General features: G+C 40.3%; 1 protein-coding gene across 8 annotated transcripts in view; it reads right to left on the bottom strand.

The window, feature by feature from the left end:
* The window catches only part of IKZF2 (IKAROS family zinc finger 2), a 135,703-nt gene that overhangs the window by 69,375 nt on the left and 43,405 nt on the right, over nucleotides 1-22,923 (bottom strand). For 5 of the 8 annotated variants that reach the window (XM_077448332.1, XM_077448336.1, XM_077448334.1 and 2 more), the window contains exon 4: nucleotides 8,278-8,445. The exons of the other annotated variants lie outside the window; for them this stretch is intronic. In XM_077448332.1, coding sequence (XP_077304458.1) covers nucleotides 8,278-8,445 — 168 coding nt within the window. The remainder of the gene's footprint in view (nucleotides 1-8,277; nucleotides 8,446-22,923) is intronic. 8 annotated transcript variants of the gene reach the window in all.

The raw sequence follows: 22,923 nt of genomic DNA, 5'->3' as shown, positions 1-22,923 counted from the left end.
GCCTTGATAAAAGATACAATCAATGGCCAACTTCAAAAACTAAATTTATAGTGTGAGCTTGATTAACCAAGTCTAAATGGGCCCCATTTATGACCTCAGTTATGAAAAATAAAATTCCAGGAGGACAGGTTTGTCTCTGGCCTGCTGGTGGATATCAGCTGTTGGAAGACATCAAAACTTAAGAAATATGCCTTTGTGCTCCCAGAATTTCCACCTTATTACCACCAGGCCTAGAAGGCAACAGCAAAAACTACTTCATGAAACAAAAGCTCAGGCATGGGATGTGTCACTGCTCCTTTGCTGTCAAGATGAAAGCCTTTTTTGGATGCTGATCTTACATAAGCTGTCCATCAATATGGACATAACTGCTTGAAGGTAATGGGAGAAATTGTTTCTCAGCCTTCCAGCAAGCAAGTCCATTTTCCTCTCAGGTTAGGTTTCTCATTTTGCCCCCTCCTCTGCTACCCCACCCCTCCTCCTCTGCTACCCCACCCAATGTCAATTAAAGAACCAAGAAACTACCATTAAGGTCAAAAAGAGTCAAAGTCAGTTATCTGATAGGGCTGCTACTTCAATTACCTCTAGGCTTAGTGCAGTGTTGGGCTAGCTCAGCCTGACCTGGCATCATATTAACTCGCTCACAGACAGTAAAGAAACACTATAAGACTTTGGAAAATCAAGTAAAATAACACTGTATGTTAATTGGACAGGACATTTTTAACAAAAAGTAAATTGCTTCCTTTCTAACTTCAGTTCTGCAGTTCTAATGCGGCATCTGAATAAAACAAAAACTAACCTAATATATAATACAGAAAATTCCAAAAGTAATAATAGTTCCAGAATGACGTACAAAGATCTTTGGTATTCCAGCTTAATAAAAAAAAAAAAAAAAGTAATTTACTTTGTTTCATTGGTCAAAGTTCTCTTAATCTTTATTATGGGGATGACCGAGCCAGCAGCAACAATGCAATTATACCTGTAGTTTTTACCAAAGGAAATTATAGAAAAAGACAGATGAATACAGCCAGACACACAGATGGCTTTAAAGAAGTATATTTAATAGCTCTGACAACTGTAAACTTCAGCCCTAAGGATTGCGCTGCTGGAAGGGATTAGAGAAAAACTTAAAAAAATAAATAAAAATAAAATGATAATATATTATCTATTTCTCCAAAAGTGGTGCATTTGGATTTCATTTTTTTTTATAAAACAAAGCTAGTACTCCCAGTCTCTTTCCCTATCCAAAGCTTGTCCCAAAGACACTTCTTTTTACAACTTTGAAATGCTTCCACTTTAATTGCCCAGCTTTGAGCGAATGTTTGTCAGCTTACAAATCCTATGTACAGTAAAATGCTACCGTTCAAGGTACATCAATGGTTAACTACAGCTACTGTCTTATAAAAAGATCAAAGACATCCAATATGATTTAATTGGAACAATTTAAACTAGATTACTGGTGATTTAATACAAGAACAGTAAAGATAGCAAGCTTAGCACCGCACTTGATTTTTGTGCTATGAGCTTGTTCTGAATTTGTTACGTAAACGGTATAAAACATACCAACCTATTTTTGTGCTTAAGGGAAACCCCAAAACAATATAAAAATTGACCTTAGTTACATTCCATTTAAAAATAGTCTTGTGCATATGCAAAGCATATACAGTGCCTTGCAAAAGTATTCACCCCCCTTGGCTTTTTACATATTTTTTTACATTACAGCCTTTAGTTCAATGTTTTTTTAATCTTAATTATATGTGATGGATCAGAAAACAATAGTCTAAGTCGGAGAAGTAAAATTTGAAAAATATATACACTATTTTTCAGAAATAAAAAAATGATAATTGGCATGTGCGTATGAATTCACCCTCTTGGTTATGAAGCCCATAAAAAGCTCCGGTGCAATCAATTACCTTCAGAAGTCACATAATTAGTGAAATGATGTCCACCTGTGTGCAATTTAAGTGTCACATGATTTGTCATTACATATACACACCTTTTTGAAAGGCTCCAGAGGCTCCAATACCTAAGCAAGAGGCACCACTAAATAAACACTGCCATGAAGACCAAGGAACTCTCCAAACAAGTAAGGCTGCGTACACACGGGCGGATTGTCTGCCCAACTAAGTTCGGCAGACAATCCGACAGACAGTCCGTTCAAAATTAGCATGAACGGACTTGACCACACACGATGAGCAGACAGTACGCTGAAAGCGTGCGTGATGACGTGCGCAGCACGTACGACGGGACTAGAAAAACAACGTCCTATACACTGCAATGCAACCTTCGGCCGTGTAAATCCTTTCTGAGCATGCGCCATACTTAGTCCGTCCAACTTGCCTACACACGAGCGGACTGTCCGCTGAAACCAAGTTTGGACGGACAAAACCAAGTTTGAACGGACTGTCTTACGGAAATTCCGTAAGACTTTGTTCGTCAGATTGTCCGCTGAAAAAGTCAGCTGAAGCCCACACACGAGCGGATTGTCCGCTGAAACACGGTTCAGCGGACTAAGTTGGACAGACAATCCGCCCGTGTGTACGCGGCCTAAGAGACAATGTTGAGAAGTACAAGCCAGGGTTAGGTTATAAAAAAAAAAATCCAAATCTTTGATGATCCCTAGGAGCACCATCAAATCTATCATAACCAAATGAAAAGAACATGGCACAACAGCAAATCTGGCAAGATACGGCCATACACCAAAACTCACGGACCGGATGAGAGGGGCATTAATCAGAGAGGCAGCACAGAGACCTAAGGTAAACCTGGAGGAGCTACAGAGTTCCACAGCAGAGACTGGAGTATCTGTGAATAGGACGACAATAAGCCATACGCTCCATAGAGTTGGGCTTTAAGGCAGAGGGGCCAGAAGAAAGCCATTACTTTCAGCAAAAAAACAAATTGGCACGTTTTGAGTTTGCGAAAAGACATGTGGGAGACTTCCAAAATGTATGGAGGAAGGTGCTCTGGTCTGGGGAGACCAAAATTGAACTTTTTTAACCAAAGAAAATGCTATGGCACAAAGCCAACACAACACATCACATCACCCAAAGAACACCATCCACAAAGTGAAACATGGTGGTGGGAGCATCATGCTGTGGGGATGTTTTCAGCAGTTGGGACTGGGAAACTGGTCAGAGAGTTGAGGGAAAGATGGATGGTGCTAAATACAGAGATATTCTTGAGCAAACCTGTACCACTGTGTGTGATTTGAGGCTAGGACGGAGGTTCACCTTCCAGCAGGACAATGACCCCAAACACACTGCTAAAGCAACACTTGAGTGGTTTAAGGGGAAACATGTAAATGTGTTGGAATGGCCTAGTCAAAGCCCAGACCTCAATCCAATAGAAAATATGTGGTCAGAATTAAAGATTGCTGTTCACAAGCGCAAACCATCCAACTTGAAGTAGCTGGAGCAGTTTTGTAAGGAGGAATGGACAACAATCCCAGTGGTAAGATGTGGCAAGCTCACAGAGACTTATCCAAAGTGATTTGATGCTGCGATAGCCGCAAAAAGGTGGCTCTACAAAAATATTGACTTCAGGGGGTTGAATAGTTATGTACATTGACTTTTTTTGTTATTTTGTCCTATTTGTTGTTTGCTTCACAATAAAAAAAAAAAAATCTTCAAAGTTGTGGTCATGTTCTGTTAATTAAATGATGCAAATCCTCAAACAATCCATGTTAATTCAAGGTTGTGAGGCAACATAACACGGAAAATGCCAAGGGGGTGAATACTTTTGCAAGGCACTGTATGTCTCCCTAAAGAGGACCTTCAGTCTTTTCATCAGGAGGTTAGGGAGCATTACCGTGGAAAGCGTAGTGCTGTGTCACTGTGCATGTGCAAGGTCCCCTCTGCCGTACCATGCAAGCGAGAGACATGAGACCCCGGAACATCACAAGGGTGCGGAGTCTCATGGTGATGTCACTGGATGGCCATGCCCATGACTATATAGGAAATGACAGACATCTGAGATAATAACAGCGGGAGCCAGCGGGGGAGGACTAGGTCCGCAGCAGAGAAAACAGCGGAGGGAGATGACTGGAGGAAGAACACTTCCCCGGAGGGAGAAGACAAGTTGGAGTACATTCTTCATTTTTAGTAAGACACTTGTCAAAAACTGGGTATTTTTATGTACGCTATACTGTTTTTTTTTGGGGGGGGGGGGGGGTGAATGGGTAGGGGTACAATGAATCCCATACTCATTCACATGGGGGGGGGGAGAATTTAGGGGCCCCCTTGTTAAAGCCCTATGCCTATTTTTCCCTTTTTCATTTTGGCGGGTGTATCCCCTTTAAGATCCTCAGAACACAATTTGCATGTGACAAGTCAGAGTAGTTAGGATGATGATCTGACGTGGATGCAACTTACATTCAAATCAATGGGCTGAAACAGTGCCCAAGTCAGACCAAAAGTAGTGAAGGAACCTTTGTCAAAGTCGGACCAACACAAGTCAGACCAGTTAAGCCGCCTCTCATAGGGAACCACTAATTTTGACATGTCATGCTTGTGCACTGGAAGTCAAAACGTATGTCAGACCAGTGTGAACTGGCCCTTTAAGAGGAACTTCAGTCTTTTCAGAAAAAAAAAAAAGGCAGCAGCCAGAAATACTTTAGCTACCGATTTTAAATAAAGAGACAAGCTGTCCTCACCCAAGCCAGCTCTTTACCGGTCTTCTGGTCCCCTGGCACCTCCATCTTGGATGTGGGAAGCCGGCTGCAACTTCATGGGGTTTCACAGTTGGCTTCCCACTGCACTTTCGGAGTGGTCCAGCACCCTCCTGCAACATGTGATGTGTCCCAGGAGAATGCAGGCGGGGGTTGCAAACTGTCAGAAATAGGTACCTACTGCCCGAAAAGAAAAAAATTCCCTATAATGAGAGAGGAGGGAAGGAGGAGGATGTGAGGAACTTATGCTTTAAAAAGAATACAGCTTAATCTATAATAACAGTCTCAACCTCCCAAAAGCAATATTTTAATCACAGACAGACAGTCAGGTGGGATAAGTCAGCCTCTGTTTACAGTTCTTGTATACTCCCAACAGCAAAATCTTCCTTCCATATTTTACAACAGTAAAATGTCCCTTGTCCACCTGTGCTCTGGGTGTTCCTGCCCATTTTTGCATGTCTCAGTGTTGCCTGCTGCAATTTCCAGAACATAAAACCAAATAAACTGGGACCATGGGACCTTTCATGACGGCCACAACCAGTGTACAGACCCAGGAAAAACAATCCTAGATCTTTCACCAATAGTGTTCATGAGATGGAAGAAGCTTTTGATGTAGCTCAACTCTCCAAACTCTACCAAAAAAAAAAAAAATATGAAATATGGGTGGACTGATATTTTAGAATAAAGGTAAACAAATTTTTACCCAGGAGTAAAATAGAGTCAGGGGTATACACAAGCTTATCACCCCAAGTTAGCATAAGTGCATGAGCTGGCACAAGGGAGGTTGTTCCAAATGCACAGGTAGGTCCTGTATGCATATGTAAAAGGTGACCTCCGAACACATGTGAGGTATCAGCATGAACCTCATGAACCTCAATGCAAGAGTAATAATTCTAGGGTCAGATCTCCTGTGTAGCTCTCAACTGGTAACCTGTAAAGGCTTTTAAAGTGTCGCCTTTGGAGATTTGTAGGTACCGTAGGTTATTGCCGTTCCATGGGCGTGCACAGTTTTAAAGTGTTACATGTTGGGTACCCATTTACTTGGTGTAACATCTTTTATATTTTATCAAAAAAATACAAAGATCTGCTTAAAAATATATATAACGTTTAGAGGTTTGAAGTAATTTTCTAGCAAAAAAATAAAAAAATGCAGTTTACATGTATGTATGTGAGAAAAGTCAGAATTGGCCCAGTTTTGAAGTGGTTAAAAAAGTACAAAACATAAAATAAAAAAATGAAAAAAATCATGTGAGCTTTTATTTTACACCATTCTTAACGTTTTCATCTGAAAGAATTTGAGTATATCTGATTACTTTTTGGTAATTGCCATGTTAGGTTGCGAAGACAAAACCAAGAGCTGGTTATTTTCTTCTAGTGGACTGCAGAATCAAAGTCTGGTATATTTGGAATTATTGATGCCCATTGTATCATCTTTATTCCAAATCTCTTCTGGGACACAAAGAAGGGCAAGGGTTAGAATTTCAATCTAGCATGTAGAGAGAGATTTTAACCCTTCCTCGGTTTTTGAAAAAGTAAAATATATTGTCAATATTTAGTCTACAAAACAGCCATTTGACTAATTGAAAAAAAAAAAAAGGAGGAACCGGCAAACAAACCACTGAAATGGACAACAAAAGCTTTATCTGGTCTTGGTTTCATATTCTGTGAGCAATATGCAACAACATACTTTATATAACCTCCTATGGCAAACCAATTACCCTTGTGTCTGTAATACAGTCAGCTTGTACACTAGACTAAAAAAACCTGCATACTGAAATATAGCGCTTGCACCAGCACTGGAAATGTTATACTAAATATTTTATCTATAGTCTACTGGATGAAACACAAAAAAATTATTTGGTAATCATCACTACAATCGGCCCTTTTCAGTTCTTGTAACTCTTATCTTCACCCACTCTACTTCTTATCTTAAAAACTTTGGCTTCCAACCTTCCTCCTATGTTTTGTAACAGTTAAGGCAACTGTGGGAACCATTATGTGTCAATTTTATGGTAAAAAAATACCACAATATTCAAAGATTAAACATGTTTTGTCATTCCGGTTTTTACCTTAGAATTTTCTTTTTTATAAAGTCAAAAAAGACATCTTACCGAAACAAGTACAAACTACACCAACAAAATGAGACTATGTCTGGTTGCAGTATGACTTATCTTGGCAGATAAAAGTAAATATACTGTATATGGAAAAATAATGCAATGATATTATTTAGTGCATTTCATTTGACATGTCTGTTTATAATTTTTCCAAGTTGTCCAGCAAAAAAGCAACAAGGGCAAGGATTTTTAAAAAAAAACATAACACTGCTAGAACAGTTGCCCCAACAAGTTTTGTAAAGGGCCCATTTATACCCATGCATTTTAAAACAGACATCAACACATTTACTGTACATGCTAGCTATTTATTTTAATGTGGTTGGATTGCATGTATGCTTGCATCAATGTGTGTTGTCGAAATTGGTGCTTGGGAGTTTAACCTCCCTGGCGGTATGATTATTTCTGATTTTAGGTGCTAAAAGCGGTACAATTATTTTGCATGAAAATTTGGCGTTTTATATTGTAGTCCTGTAATTCTTAGGAATAACTCTCTTAAATCTGTCCAAACCAGAGTCTAGCAGACATACCGGGTATAATAAAGTTTGAAAAATGAAATCATAAATTATAATATAATAAATAACTATAAATAATTGTACCAAATAATAATATAACAATAATAAAAATTATTCAATAATGTAATCAAATCAAAAACACTGAAATTTGCTCAGTTGCAGAATTGTCACTGTCATTACTTTTCAATATTTGATGACGGATCTCCCCACAAATCGCTGTCGTTCAATTCTGCGAGTGATTCTAATTTATTATCGCTGTTTTCTAGCTGGTCTAAAATCATTTTTGATGTAAAGGGACAGTTTTGGATGCTATGGACAATCTCCAGTTTCCAGGCATAAAGAACAGTTTTTTAAATATAAAACTGCATGCAGAGCACTGGGCAGACCACTAGGGACAAAGGGGATGTGAAATATTTACATTATACTGTATGTATACTGTGTGTTTCACTTTTTGAATTTGGCGCCGATCTCCGTCCCAGTGCGTCGCAACGCTCACAGGGAACGGAGCTTGGCTCCGTGATAGATCGAGCGAGACACCGCTCGCTCGTACAGCGGGGAGACAACGCTGGATCCAAGGGAGAAGGTAAGTAAACCTCCTCCTGGATCCAGCGATGCGGTCCCGAGTCTGGCTCGGGGTTACCGCTAATGGTACAAAAATTCCACCCCGAGCCAGACTCGGGAAGACCGTCAGGGGGGTTAAAGCGTGTCATTGTATATCAAGGAGCCCATAGAAGTCATAGAACGCATTTTCATGAATGTTACTTGCGTTATTTTAAAAGGTAAAATACTGTATGTTTTAGAATGGCACTCACTATGGTGATAGGAAACCTTATAAAGATTACGGTAATTTCAAGCATCTAATGATTAAACATTAAAACTTTAAACAGACTTTTGGTTTGATCCATGTTTTTATTCTCTTTTTTTAAAGTTAATTAAAAAATGTAATGTTTCCATAATTGTACTTTTTTAAAAATATTTTTTTCACCTTTTTGCATTCTTTTGTTCCATCTCAGTGCTGCCGATCTTCTACAGCCACTTCCTGTCCACGTGCGCTCACTCCGGGAAGTTACACATCTTTTCACAAGACTGACTTCCTGATCATGCCTGAGCAATATTGGTTGGCGTGGCCATTTGAAATTTCTATCAGGAGTGACTGTGACAGGATGACAACACAGGAACACAATTTAGAAACAGCTGTCACCCCATAACAGGAAAGGTCTAAACAAGGACCCTCATGGCAGGATCAACAGGGATTAATTTAATGAAAAACTTGCAACATTTAACAAGATTGGAAAATTACTACATAGTTGTTTAAAAAAAATTACTACATAGATTCGATTTTAGATTAACCCTAAAGTAGAACTACTGTATAGTCAAAACCTTTTTTTTACATTTTGAATAGAGTAAAATCCCTTGTGTTTATTTTTGCCATCTTTCTCCCAATAGGGAGATTTAGCTTCACTTCGTGTCCCATAGCCAAACAGGAATTGGGAGGAAATCCCTTCAAATTAAGGGGAATTCCTTGGGGGACCCCCAGGTCACTAGAACTACTGTTCCCATTGGAAGAATTTCCCTCTATTACCTTTCTGGTGACAACACAAAATTTGAGGTCTTCTTTTACTTTCAATGATAAACAGGACACAGAGAGGGTGAAGATCCCTAACGGGGTCACAGACATAAATAAAAACTGACAGGTGTTCTAATTCATCTCCAATCTATCCAGAACTAAAAATAAAGTTTTGCCTTTAGTTATACTTAAAAAGTTTATGGATTGTTTATTGGATTTGTTTCCTCTTCTAGACAAAGTACAATTACATACAATGGAGTTATACTCCGGATGCCCACCATGATACTTTTTAGCTTTATCATTAAAGAAAACTTGAATCACCCATGAAATTCTGCAACCATGTTCTACATACTGTGATAAATATTTATATATTAGGGCTGTGGAAATAAATTTTTTCGATCGGTACTCACCTCTCTGCCGACTTCCGGGTCTTCAGTGAGCTCTGTTGGAGATCCGGTGATGTCACTGGACTCCTCCCCCTTCCCCAAGTGCCTCCGTCTGCCAACAAAGTGAAGGGGGAAGGAGTCCGGTGACGTTGAAGTTCTGATTGAACGTAACGCGTATGGGGAGGAGCTACACATGACGTCACACGTTGCTGCCCTACGGAACTAACACGATTGACGGCTTTACATGGTGTGTTTTTATAATCTTTATGTGAGTAGTTTGTGTTTGAACACAAAAATGAAATCTTATACTGAAGCGGTGAGCACTTAGATCTTTTTCTACCCATGACCCGGCCTCCTTGCTGAGATCTAAGGAGACGTGAGAGAAGTTTATGGTCCATGTTAACCCATTAGATACCCGCTTGCATGGCCACCTGTTTGCACAGGGGTCCATGCCATAAGGTGAGAGTGATTAGTTAGCCTGGAGGTGGAGGGATTGTCACGCTACTGTGGGAAAAAAAAATTACTTACGTCAATGCTACAGTTTGAATTTAAAACTTATTTGTGTGAACTGTGAATTTAAGTCATGGATTGTGGAAACTAACTAGTGTCGGGTGATTGTATATAGTGTATACCACATTTACCACTGACTAATGCAGAGTTGCAATGCAAGACGATCAGCTAAAAGTAATCAGCATGGGGGTTATAATTAATCGAAATATTCGCTGATTAAAGAAAAAAAAAAACGATTAATCGAACATGAAAAATTTTATCAGTAACAGCCCTAACTTTATATTAGCCCTAACTTTATATTATATATATATATATATATATATATATATATATATATATATATATATATATATATATATATATATATATATATATATATATATATATATATATATATATATATATATATATATATATATATATATATATATATGCACATACATACATACATACATACACACACACACTTCTCGTAAGTTTACATATACCAGTTCTTAATACCGTGTATTGCCGCCTTTAACATCAATGGTAGCTTGAAGTCTTTTGTGGTATTTGTGGATGAGGCTCTTTATCTTCTCAGATGGTAAAGCTGCCCATTCCTCTTGGTAAAAAGCCTCCAGTTCCTGTAAATTCTTGTGCTGTCTTGCATGAACTGCAGGTTTGAGATCTCCCCAGAGTGGCTCAATGATATTGAGGTCAGGAGACTGAGAGGCCACTCCTTCGCTTTATTCTGCTGTAGCCAATGATAGGTCAACTTGGCCTTGTGTTTTGGATCATTGTCATATTGGAATGTCCAAGTACGTCCCATGAGCAGCTTCCTGGCTGATGAATGCAAAATGTTGCCTTTGTAGCTCACACATAACCAAAACATCAGCGATCCACCTCCGTGCTTCACAGTAGGAATGGTGTACCTTTCATCACAGACCTTGTTGACTCCTCTCCAAATGTAGCATTTATGGTTGTGGCCAAAAAGCTACATTTTGGTTTTATCACTCCAAATGCCTTTGTGCCAGAAGGTTTGAGGCTTGTCTCTGCTGTTTGTAAGCGGGATACTTTGTGCCATTTGCACAGTAATGGCTTTCTTCTGGTGACCTGACCATGCAGCCCATCTTTCTTCAAGTGCCTCCTTATTGTGCATCTTGAAACAGCCACACCACATGTTTTCAGAGAGTCCTGTATTTCACCTGAAGTTATTTGTGGGTATTTCTTTGCACCCTGAACAATTTTCCTGGCAGTTGTGGCTGAAATTTTAGTTGGTCTACCTGACCGTGGTTTGGTTTCAACAGAACCCCTCATTTTCCAATTTTTGATTAGAGTTTGAACATTGGCATTCTCAAATGGCATTCACAAATCCTTGGATATCTATATCCCTTTCCTGTTTATACTGTTGAACTATCTTTTCCGGCAGACCCTTTGACAATTTTTTTGCTTTCCCCACGACTCAGAATCCAGAAACGTCAGTGCAGTACTGGATGAAAGATGCAAGGGTCTGTCAGGAGTCCAGAAGCTGACCTTTCATATACACACAAATTACAAACAGATCACAGGTGAGGATGATTACCTTTAATAGCCATTCAAACGCCTTTGTGTCAACTTGTGTCCATGTTATCAGGCCAAAATCACCAGGGTATGTAAACTTTTGATCAAGGTAAATTGAATAATTTCTGCTGAGATTATGATTTAAAAAGAGCAAAAACACAGTTGATTGATAATAAATGACTTCCGCCAAACACTAATCAGTGAGTGAAAGAAAAGGTTTGTGTATTAACATTCATATTTTCTGAAAAATGGCCAAGAAATCATAAATTCTGCCAGAGTATGTAAACTTATGAGCACAAATATTTTATATATATATATATATATATATATATATATATATATATATATATATATATATATATATATATATATATAGTTAGCTTTCTTTTCTAGACATACCTTATTTTATCAAAATCTATTGAGTGGAATACTCCTTTAAGCATTTTTGTCCTTTAACAGTAATAAAAGAATCACAATGCCATTTGCGATACAAAACATTAATGGCATACTTTAACTATCTTCCATACTGTATATTCCAACATCCCTACACAAAATACAACTATGAAGACCAATGACCAACTACCTTGACATAACAATGCAAACTGTAACAAAATGGCAAAGGCACACATCTATACAATTTTCTAATTCTGAATGTGAAGATTGATAAATACCCACAAAGCTTGATGGCCAATCTTAATAAAAGTAATGTCCATGAATCAGTGATCAAGGACAGCTGGAAGGCATACAGCACCAGGTGATAAAGCATGTGCATTAACTGTTAACCACTTGCCTACTGGGCACTTAAATGCCCCTCCTGCCCAGACCAATTTTCAGCTTTCAGTGTACTCAGTCATGCAACACTGTACCCAAATGAATTGTTTGTCCTTTTTTCATACAAATAGAGCTTTCTTTTGGCGGTATTTGATCTGTATTTTTAAAATGCATTTTTCATTGTTTCTGTGATAAAATTTTGCAAATTATTAATTTGTCTTCATAAATTTTGGCCACAATTTATACTGCTACATATCTTTGGTAAAAATAACCCAAATTAGTGGATATAATTTGGTCTTTGTTAAAGTTAGAGAATCTACAAGTTGCAAATCATAAAAAATTGATCACACCTGATGTATTAGTGGTCTTATTTCTTGTGACCCTAACTAGCCAGGAAAGTACAAATACCCCCCCCATGACCCCTTTTTTTAAAGTAGACATTCCAAGGTATTTAGTAAGATGCATGGTGAGGTTTTTGGTGTTGTCCTTTTTTCCCACAATTCTTTGCAAAATGAAGATTTTTTTCTTCCACAAAATTGTCATTTTAATAAGTTATTTCTCTCACATGGCATGAGTATACCACAAATGCCACCACAAAATACATTCTGCTACTCCTCCGAAGTATTACGATACCACGTGTGGGACTTTTTCACAACCTAGCCACATAGAGAGGCCCAACATGCAGGGAGCACCGTCAGGTGTTCTAGGAGCAAAAATTACTCTAATTACTCTAATTACTCTAACTTCTTGACTACCTATTACACTTTTGAAGGCCTTGGAGCACCAGGACAATGACACACAACACTGATGTGGCACTGATGACAGATGGCACCAATGACACATGACACTGACAGATGGCACTAATATGTGGCACTGATGTGAGATCATCACATGAGATCATCTCTCATTAGACACTCCTAGTGCTAAATGGCCGCTGTGATTGGCCATTTAGCACATCTGTGATTAAAGAAAAAAAAAGAAAAAGGGGGAAGGAGGATCAATAATCCTAGTCTTCTCTCCTCCCCCAGCCTGGGAATGGACAATTACGGAACAGCAGCATACTGATGCGGTCACCCCTGTATTCTCCTCTCCTATAGTTTTAGTGTTAGACATACAGGACTGGGCAAAACAATAGGACCCTTAAGGGCTCCTAGCAGCCCCCCTCTCTCTCAGATAGAGGGGTGGCTGTACAGAGAATAACATTCTGGTTGCATCTAAATATACGGAAAAAAAAGTTAAATTGAGACGTTTTTTTTTTTTTTTTTTATGTGCCCTTTAGGAAAAGTAGCCCTTAGTACACAGTACTTCACTCTGACAGCATAATTCGTTGCTCTAACACTCAGTAGCAAGCAAACCTATATTATTTACCTAGGGTAATGTGCACATTAAATACACTGATTTTAACATGTAAAATAATTGTACAACAGTCTAGAGCATAATTTTACAAATTACACTTCACCCTGCAAGAAGATAAACAAAAAGTTGACACAGATCGTCACTCTGCCAGCCTTCATGCTTAAAGCAGAGCTCCAGGCTACTTCAGAAAATAAAAGACAGCAGCTACAAATACTGTATAATATTCAGACATTTACCTGTCCACGAATCCAGCGGTGTCTTCGTCTGAGTTGATTTTTTAATGGGCTCTCAGATGCTGCTGCCGCCATCTCGGGTAAGGGAAACCGACAGTGAAGCCTTGTGGCTTCAGATGTTTCCCCACTGTGCATGCGCGAAGTGTGCTGCGCTTTGTGAATGGCCCGGCTGCGATGGAAGGAGGCGGCTGAACTTCCCTACGAGTTTATGGCAAAGTCAGCCAGAAGTGGGAGTGGGTACCTCTCAAAAACAAAAAACAAGTACCCACTCCCCCCCCCCCCAAAAAAGGTGGTCGTGGAGGGGCAAATAAGCAGAGCACCTTTTGGGTGGAGGTTCATTTTAACAACCCTCCACTGGCTCAAGAGAGATCCATATACCCAAATGAATATCAAAAAGCCTTTTTAGACCTAATGTCTACTGTACTGTACTGTGGGTGCTCCACACAGGATAGTTCTCCATGTGATTGTGCAAGCTTCATACATTGAGGGCTGCCATTGGATGTATGGATAAATATAAAGGCTGATTTCAGAAAATATTTAGACGCTGAATATCTCTCAGCGCTCTTATGGAAGTTAAAATGGGCAGTCTATTTACACTGAGCACATACCGTATATACTCGAGTATAAGCCGAGATTTTCAGCCTCTTTTTTGAGGCTGAAAGTGCCCCCCTCGGCTTATACTCGAGTCACCGCCGTCTGTCTACCTGATCAGCGTGTCGAGCAGACAGACGGCGGCCATTCAACTATTCAAAAGCCGCGCCTCCCTGTCTGTGATAGGCGGAACACTCAATTTCCCAGCAGTCAGTGGTCCGCCTATCACGGACATCCGCTCATCCTCATACTACGGACAAGGATGAGAGGATGTCCGTGATAGGCGGAACACAGACTGCTGGGAAATTTAGTGTTCCGCCTATCACAGACGGAGGCGCGGCTTTTGAACAGTGGAATGGCCGCCGTCTGTCAGACGAGAAGAGGTGCGGCGATCCTGGCATGGCCGCCGTATGTGCAGAAGCACACAGGCTCGGGACGCAGGCTCAGGACGCAGGCTCGGGACGCAGGTAGGCTGCACACACAAGGCTGCACACACAGGGATGGACGGACACACAGGGATGGACGGACACACAGGGATGGACGGACACACAGGGATGGACGGACACACAGGGATAGACAGGCATGTCTCACCCTCGGCTTATACACGAGTCAATACGTTTTCCCATTTTTTTTGTGGTAAATTAGGGGCCTCGGCTTATATTCGGATCGACCTATACTCGAGTATATACGGTATCTAGGATTTAATATGGAACAATTTAACAAGTTTCCACTTACTGGCCTATTATGTCACATAGATCTACTGTATGTCGATTAGCTACTAGAAGCAGGGTAGATTAGCTACTATAAAAAATACTATAAGAATCTAAAATTGGCCATACACTTTTTTTTTTTTTTACAGGGCCCCCCCTCTCATTTAGCTAGGGGATTGAACAGAAAAACAAAACAAAACCCACACACACACACACACACACACGACCACTAACCGATTTCTCCACCCACATGAACAAGGTGGCTGGAGGCACCCCCCTCCTCGTTATAGCATTGTATTCTGGACAATGGCACTCACCACCGTCAGAATACACTTATCAGCGGCTGCAACTGCTGAGCAATAAACATTTTCCAACATGCTCCTTCAACAGAAGTTAATTAAATAATTTCTATTTAGAGGGGAAGCCCACAAACTGATTGAAATTAATCGGATCCCTGCTGGACTGGTTGAGTTGAGTTTCAATCAGTATATGGTCGGCTTAACTGGTTAACAGAAGCCAATAATAAATATCATTATCAGGTTTTTTAAATTAGCGTTTGAACTTGGCTCGCACTGTAAAAGCAGCAGCAGTTAGGCCACTTTCACATAGGCGCTCCGATCAGGTCCGCCTGTCAGTTTTTCAGGCGGACCTGATTGGACACCCCATGCATTTCTATGGAGCGGCGGATTTCAGCGGTGACACGCCCTCTGACACCCGCTGCGATCTGAGTTGATCTTGTCCCTGCAATACAGAGAGATGGTGACCCTATTTTCCAACCGTCTGGAGGATAAGATATGATGAGAACAGACAGGCGGTCCATATTTATCTGATCTCCCATAGAGGAGAGCAGGACTCTGACAGGACAGTCTCTGCACAGTGAGCGGAGAAGGATCTGTCATCCGCCTGCTCAGTGGATCGATCCCCCGCTGAGCAAAATGGAGTGCGCAGGGCAGAAAGCCAGAGTGAAAGGGACCCTAGAGTACAAACACTGTGTAGCAGTGCAAAACAAAAAGTATACACTGAAAATATGGCTGCCCCCATACATGTATACATACATAATACATCGAACTGCAACTCATACACTGAAAAGAGGTTGTTCAAAAGGTTAAGAAATATTGGCAAGAATATTTACATCAAGCTCATCTTTTACATTAAACTCTAAAACAATATTGAAAACAAAAGACAATACATTCCATTAAACGAGTTCAGGGATGTAAATCATTAAACAGGTTCCTTCTGTGAATAAGTGGAAAGCGCTTTGTTCTTTCTGGGAGAACCTCTTTTGGAGCCGATATAAAAAGGTTCCTGAAATTCCCTTCAGCAGTAATATTTAGAGGAAACCTTTACCTTAGTTTGTGTTCGGACTAACTCCTTTTACATACTATTTGTCTTTGTCTTATGCATATAAAAATATGCAGCACTACAACATCATGGCCGTAGTTCCATTTACGGACTTGTTTTTCAACTCCCTTTTGTCATAAGTTGACACTGAAAAAATCCAGTTAGGCAGGGCCATTTATAAAGATAAACTGGATCCTGTCTCTGCTATTGTACATGGATTTGTATGAGAATAAGGTCTACAGGAAAGAGAATGGAACTTGGATACCATAAACAGATACTCCTGTCCAGCCTGCTTTCTCTCTAACGCTTACTTCCTCTAAAATAACCAGCAAATTTATAAACTGGAGTTTCCTTTCTAATAATGACCAAGGTGACCTCTGAGCAAGCTCTTCATAAAACAGGTATCTAATGTAAAACATAGAAGCTTCTCACTATAGTAACACAAACTGAAACAAACCTCAACTGGTCTAAACAACCTATCCAGATTCATTTTCATAGCATCTGAAAACTAAACGGCTCACTAAACCTTAAAGCGGAATTAAACCGATCAATTTACATTTAAAAAAACAGTTACATTCCCGCCACGTGCCAGGAATGTAACTGTCACATTGGTTGTGCTCTCAAACAAAACTGTCAAACCATCCAATGGCTGGTGACATAACTGATCACATGTGCAGCATCGTGGCAGTTGAAGATTAAGCAGAGACCAAGATGGCAGCTTCCTTGGCTGAAAACAATAGGATTTACTTCCAATTTAACCACTTGCCAACTTCCTTCCGCAGATATACAGCGGCAAGGCAGCTCGGCTGCGCAAACTGTACCTTAAGGTCAGGCCATGCATGAGATAGTGTGGGTCACGCTCCCGGGTCAGACGGACTCAATGTCCGCTGGCCACCCGTGATCGTGATACAGAGAGGCAGAACAGGCACCTGCCTATGTAAACAAGGCGGATCTCAGTCCTGACACTGGACAACTCTGAGATCGCTGTTCCTGTTCAGTAGGAATAGCCGATCAATGTGTTGCCCTAGTGAGCCCATCCCTCACACAGTTAGAACACACCCAAAGAACACAGTTAACCTCTTCCCTGCCAGTGTCATTTTTTTTAGCACTGATCACTGTATTGGTGTCGCTGGTCCCCAAAAAGTGTCACTTGGGGTCAGATTTGTTTCACTACAATGTCTGAGTCCCACTAAACATCGCAGATCACCACCATTACCTGTAAAAACAAAACAAACTAAAAAACAAAGAAAAGTCCCTAACTATATCCCTGCTTTTTAGACGCTATAACTTTTTGTACAAACCAATCAATATACGCTTATTGGGATTTATTTTTTATTTTTTTTTAACCAAAAATATGTAGCAGAATATATATTGGCCTAAACTGATAAAGAAATTCAATTTTTTTTTTTACATTTTTTGGATGTGTATTATAGCAAAAAATAAAAAATGTAGTTTTTAAAAAGATTGTTGGTCTTTGTTTATAAAAAAAAAAAAAAAAAGCAGAAGTAATCAAATACCACCAAAAGGAAAGCTCTATTTGGGGGGGGAAAAAAAGAAAATCAATTTTGTTTGGGTACAACGTCACACAATTGTCAGTTAAAGCGACGCAGTGCCAGATCGCAAAAAATGGCATGGTCCTTAAGGGGGTAAATCCTTCCAGAGCTGAAGTGGGTAAAGTGGAACTTCACTTAAAAGTGAAAGTCCTGCTGATCTGCCTCTCCTTTCCCTCTTCCCCTCCTCTAACTCATTTGAAAGATTTTATTATTTTTTGGGGTGAGGAAGCAGGTACCTTTTCCTTTTTTGTTTTATTCTTTATTTAATATTTTTTTTATACACAAACTATAAGACTCGCATAATTAAACATGGTATACAAGGATCGGGTACCTTTTCCTGACAGGTACCCACTCTCACACTTCTTGCCCAGGCGAGAATTATAGTTTGGAAAGCCCCGCCACCCCCTGCAACCTCCTGAGACACATCACAAGTCTGCGGGACCAATCTCACAGCACAGTTGGAACTTGCACAAGCACAGTGGGGGACTTGCTGTGAAACAGAAGTCACAGCCAGACTGGCAAGGAACTGGTCCGGGTGAAGACAGCTCTAGACTTCTGGGTTGATGAGTGTTTTTTTTTTTTCCAGTAGTCAGCAGTGACAGTAATTTGTAGCTCCTAAATTAATTTATTTTTAAACTACTGTAGTTCCTCTTTAAAAAGTGAACCTTTCTATTTTTATCATAGTGCTAAGTTAATAATTCACTACATCTGCTGTTTCAAATGCATTATTTTGCCCAAAATGTGTAGTTAAAGAAGACCAAGCAGCATTGTTACTAATAGACTAATAGTAGTCATGACTACTGTCAATGGCCTACAACATTACAGAATTACAAAGAGCAGTGACAAATAATTTGCACAAGAAGGGCAAAAGTGTCCGGTACAGGCAGCCTGGTCCCACCATGCTATGTGAGAGCCAAACTGAGCATGTGCAGGCTTGCCCCCACAGCTCTGTACTATCAGCAGATGGATTGGGGACTGTGGAAGAAGGAAAGGATCTGAGAAGAGAGGATCAAAACAGCGTTTTTACACAATGCAGAGGATTAACCACTTAGGTTCCATAGTGAGTATAGCATGCATGTTTTACTGCATATACAGACTGATTTTACTGGTTCGGGTTTAGTAATACTTTAATAGATGTATACAGAAGTTAAAAAAAGACAGATAGGGGTAAGGTGCAGACAACATGGCTCTTTCTTGAGTGGCTCTGTTACGAGTGATGTGCAGTTTCACCAACGCAGTTTAACGAAAGCAGGATAACTAAAGCTGGATGAAGATACAAGAACTCTGCTCCACTCTGAAAGACGACTAGCAAACCAGCATTTGACATTTTATATGAAGTCAGATTCCCACTCTCTATCCACTAACATGCCCCTTCTCTTTCTTCTCACATCGGTGTATTCTATCCTCTAATTATCCTTACTCTACATTCTTTTTTACTTTTTGCTATAATAAATATCCCCCAAAAATATATTTAAAAAAAACAAACAATTTTTTTCTTCAATTTAGGCCGATATGTATTCTTCTACATATTTTTGGTAAAAATCGCAATAAAGGTATATTGATTAGTTTGCGCAAAAGTTATAGCGTCTACAAAATAGGGGATAGATTTCTAGCATTTTTATTATTACTTTTTTTTTAAGTAATGGTGGCAATCTGCGATTTTTTTCCTTAAATGCAACATTATGGCGGACACATCGGACCATTTTGACACATTTTTGGAACCATTGGTATTAATACAGTGATCAGTGCAATTAAAAATGCATTGATTACTGTAAAAATATCACTGGCAGTGAAGGGGGTTAACACTAGGGGATGGTGAAGGGGCCAACTATGTTCCCTGGGAAGTGATTCTAACTGAAGGGGGAGGGACTAATTACAGGAAGTGACAGATCGTGGTTCCTAGCTAACAGGAACACACAAGCTTTCACTCCTCTCAGAACAGAACTGGGAAGTGTGCGTTTACACACACTCGTCCCTGTTCTGTGTCTCCTGGTTATGATCGCTCGCGGCCAGTGGCCATCGCGACCGTCGAGCAGGAGCATTGGCACATGCTACCTGGACCCCAGGAGATGACGTACAGCAACGTGATTTTGCGCAGGGGAGCCAGGGAAGCGGTTAAACTAAATCTCTCTAAAACTGAGCTAATATCCCCCCCCCCCTGATTTTTCCATCAAAATCAACAATGCAACCATCAGTCCCTCACCTCACGCAAGGATACTGGGTGTAATCCTAGGCTCCGACTTGTCCTTTCAGCCTCAAGTCCAATCGTTGTCAAAAGTTTGTAGAATTCACCTCCGTAACATCTATTGCAACTCCCTTCTCATTGGTCTGCCTCTCCATAGGCTATCCCTTCTTCAGTCCATCATGAATGCTGCTGCCAGACTTATCCACCTTACCAACCACTCAGTGTCTGCCAACCCTCTCCTTCAATCCCTACACTGGCTCCCAATCACCCAGAAAATTTAATTCAAAATACCAACCACAACATTCAAAGCCATTCACAACTCTGCCCCAAGCTACATCACCAACCTTGTCTCCAAATATCACCCAGCCTGTCCTCTCTGCTCTTCTCAAGAGCTCCTACTCTCAAGCCCTCCCATCTCCTCCTCCCATGCTCATCACCAGGATTTCTCCAGAGCCTCTCCCAGGGTCTGGAACTCACTACCTCAACCTGTCCGGCTATCCCCTACTCTTGCTACCATCAGGCAATCCCTGAAAACTCATCTCTTCAGGGAAGCTTATAAAATATCCAACGAATCTTTTACCACATCCATCAGCTCATTCCCCACAGCTACAACATTTTGTACCACCTGCCCCACCCTATTAGATTGTAAACTCTTCTGAGCAGGGCCCTCTTAATCCTCTTGTATCTTATTGTATTATAACTGTATCGTCTCCCCTTTATATTGTAAAGCGCTGTGTAAACTTTTGGTGCTATATAAATCCTGTATAAAAATAATAATAATAATAATAATAGCACTTAAAAAACACAAAACTCACACCAATTAAGAGGGTCAAAGTAACAGTTCTGGAACCATGGGTACTGTAAGAGATATTTATGATGTAGCAACTATTAGGTCTTGGAATAAGATAGCAGTTACCGTATATGTGTGTGCACTATAGATGCTTAAGGTTGCCGTTTGACAGATAATCAGTTGATTCATGCAGTAACCATGGATGCATAAATGCATATAAATTTATCAAATAGGGATACATGAAGATAGGTAAAGTACTTTCCAAAATGTAGTAACTGCATAGGTTAACATAATGGTTAAAGTTGAAGCGGCAACTGCATGATTTAGTACAGTCCTTAAAAAATAAAGAACATACATCAGTATCTAATAACACAACCACAGTAGTGTACTGAAAAGTGGTACCCAGACCAATTGGTAAGGAAATGAAAAAAGGGGGGTATACACACCAAGGTGTTTAACTTAATGAGCACTCTATTCACCTTCTCCCTCTCGAGAGACCTCGGGTTAACGCTTCATTCAAAACCTCCCTCTCTCGCTATAATTTCAATTCAATTGGCTATTTTTGTACTACTGGCAGCAAAACAAATGCTAAAGCCTGGAAGAAACATGGATCCAAAATGCCCACAGAGTACTTTCACCAGTTAAATTACCTAAATTTGTCATAATACATCAAGTAGGTAAGGAATCTTCGGGAGACTTAGAAGCCTTCCCTCCCACCTAACGCCCCTCTACCCTTTAACTCTACCTATCCATCCCCACTCTGTGAAACGAGACCCCCACCAATGTTTCTGGGTAAACCTAACCCGCTGTACACTTTTTATGAAAATCATAATAAAAAAAATAGTCCATCCAACTTTACCAGAGCCTGAAGCCAGATCCATTATCATTGATCAGGGACCTGCCTTTAACCTTCTTCCTGAGAACTTTTACAGCGGTCATGAAGCAAAGAGGTGTTTTTTGGTGCAGATGAAGGCTTTCTGCAGATGAAGTCCTCAGGATCCATCAAGAAGTGAGCAAGCCAGGATCCAGCAGCAGATATAGCAGGTTTGGATCAAGCAGTAGTAAAAGCTATGGACAACAGCAGGAGCAAGAACAGCGTGATATTGACTGGAGAGAGCAAAATAATCTGGCAAACAGCAAGTGCAAAATGGCTTTAATAGGAAGGAGGAGCAAAAAGGGTTCAAGGTTCAAGAGAAACAAGACACAAGGCCAGGTTGTTGAAGGAATCATGCAGGGAGCTATCCAGCATCTCAGCAAGAGAAACTGGCAGACACAGCAGAGGTTGCAGGTTTAGATCCAGGTTTTGACACTTGGCCCTCCTCCCTATGCTCTGCATTGTGTAACATCAGATACCTGGCCCCTGTTCAAGTTCAGAATTGTTGTGTAAAGTCTGTGCTTCAGGAGGTTGTAGAGGAGAGAGGGCTGCAGTTAAACAAGTACAACTTATGAAGGAGGCTCTATTGTATCTCTGTGTATTACCTGAGGCTAATTACTTTACTGGATATATGTAAAGCCTGCTACAAATGGTACGGTTTTGAAAAGGCTCAGGCTCTCAGTGGCTCGCTGAGAGGTTGAGACGGCCAGAAGTCAAGGCACCTGGCGGATCCAGACTCCCAGAGCTGGGATGACGCTGTGCCTGTGCCTGGTCCGATTTGAGAGAGAGGACGTCATTTTTTTTTTTATTTCATTTTTTTTTATCTTTTTAAATTTAATTTTGTAATATTTATTGCATTTTTTTATCATCCCTGTTGGTGGGCTTTGGTGAAATGTCAGGGTTTTTTTTTTTAGATCCCTGATATCTCCCCTTAGAGACCGAGAAAGACTGAGGACACAGATTCCCCAGTCCCTTTCTCAGCAGCTTCAGCATTGAAAAATGAATGGACAGGAGACAGCAGCTCCTGTTTATTCATAAACTGACAAAAACAGAGTCACAGACTGTTCTCTACATTTGGGTGCTTGTGAAAATTCGGTGTGTCTGGCTGTGCAGGAATGGGGGATCCAAGTTCATCAGCAGTCCCTACGGAGTGTGCTACACCTAAAAGGATTACTGAACAGCAAAATCAGCTGCGATATTCCTTACCACTATGCCACCTGGATTT

Source organism: Lithobates pipiens, unplaced genomic scaffold (assembly GCF_037356315.1).
Source record: "Lithobates pipiens isolate NorthernLeopardFrog02 unplaced genomic scaffold, aLitPip1_a1.2 Scaffold_22, whole genome shotgun sequence".
Classification (NCBI taxonomy): Eukaryota; Metazoa; Chordata; class Amphibia; order Anura; family Ranidae; genus Lithobates; species Lithobates pipiens.
The sequence above is the reverse complement of the archived record's forward strand: the minus strand, read 5'-3'. Positions and strand labels throughout refer to the sequence as shown.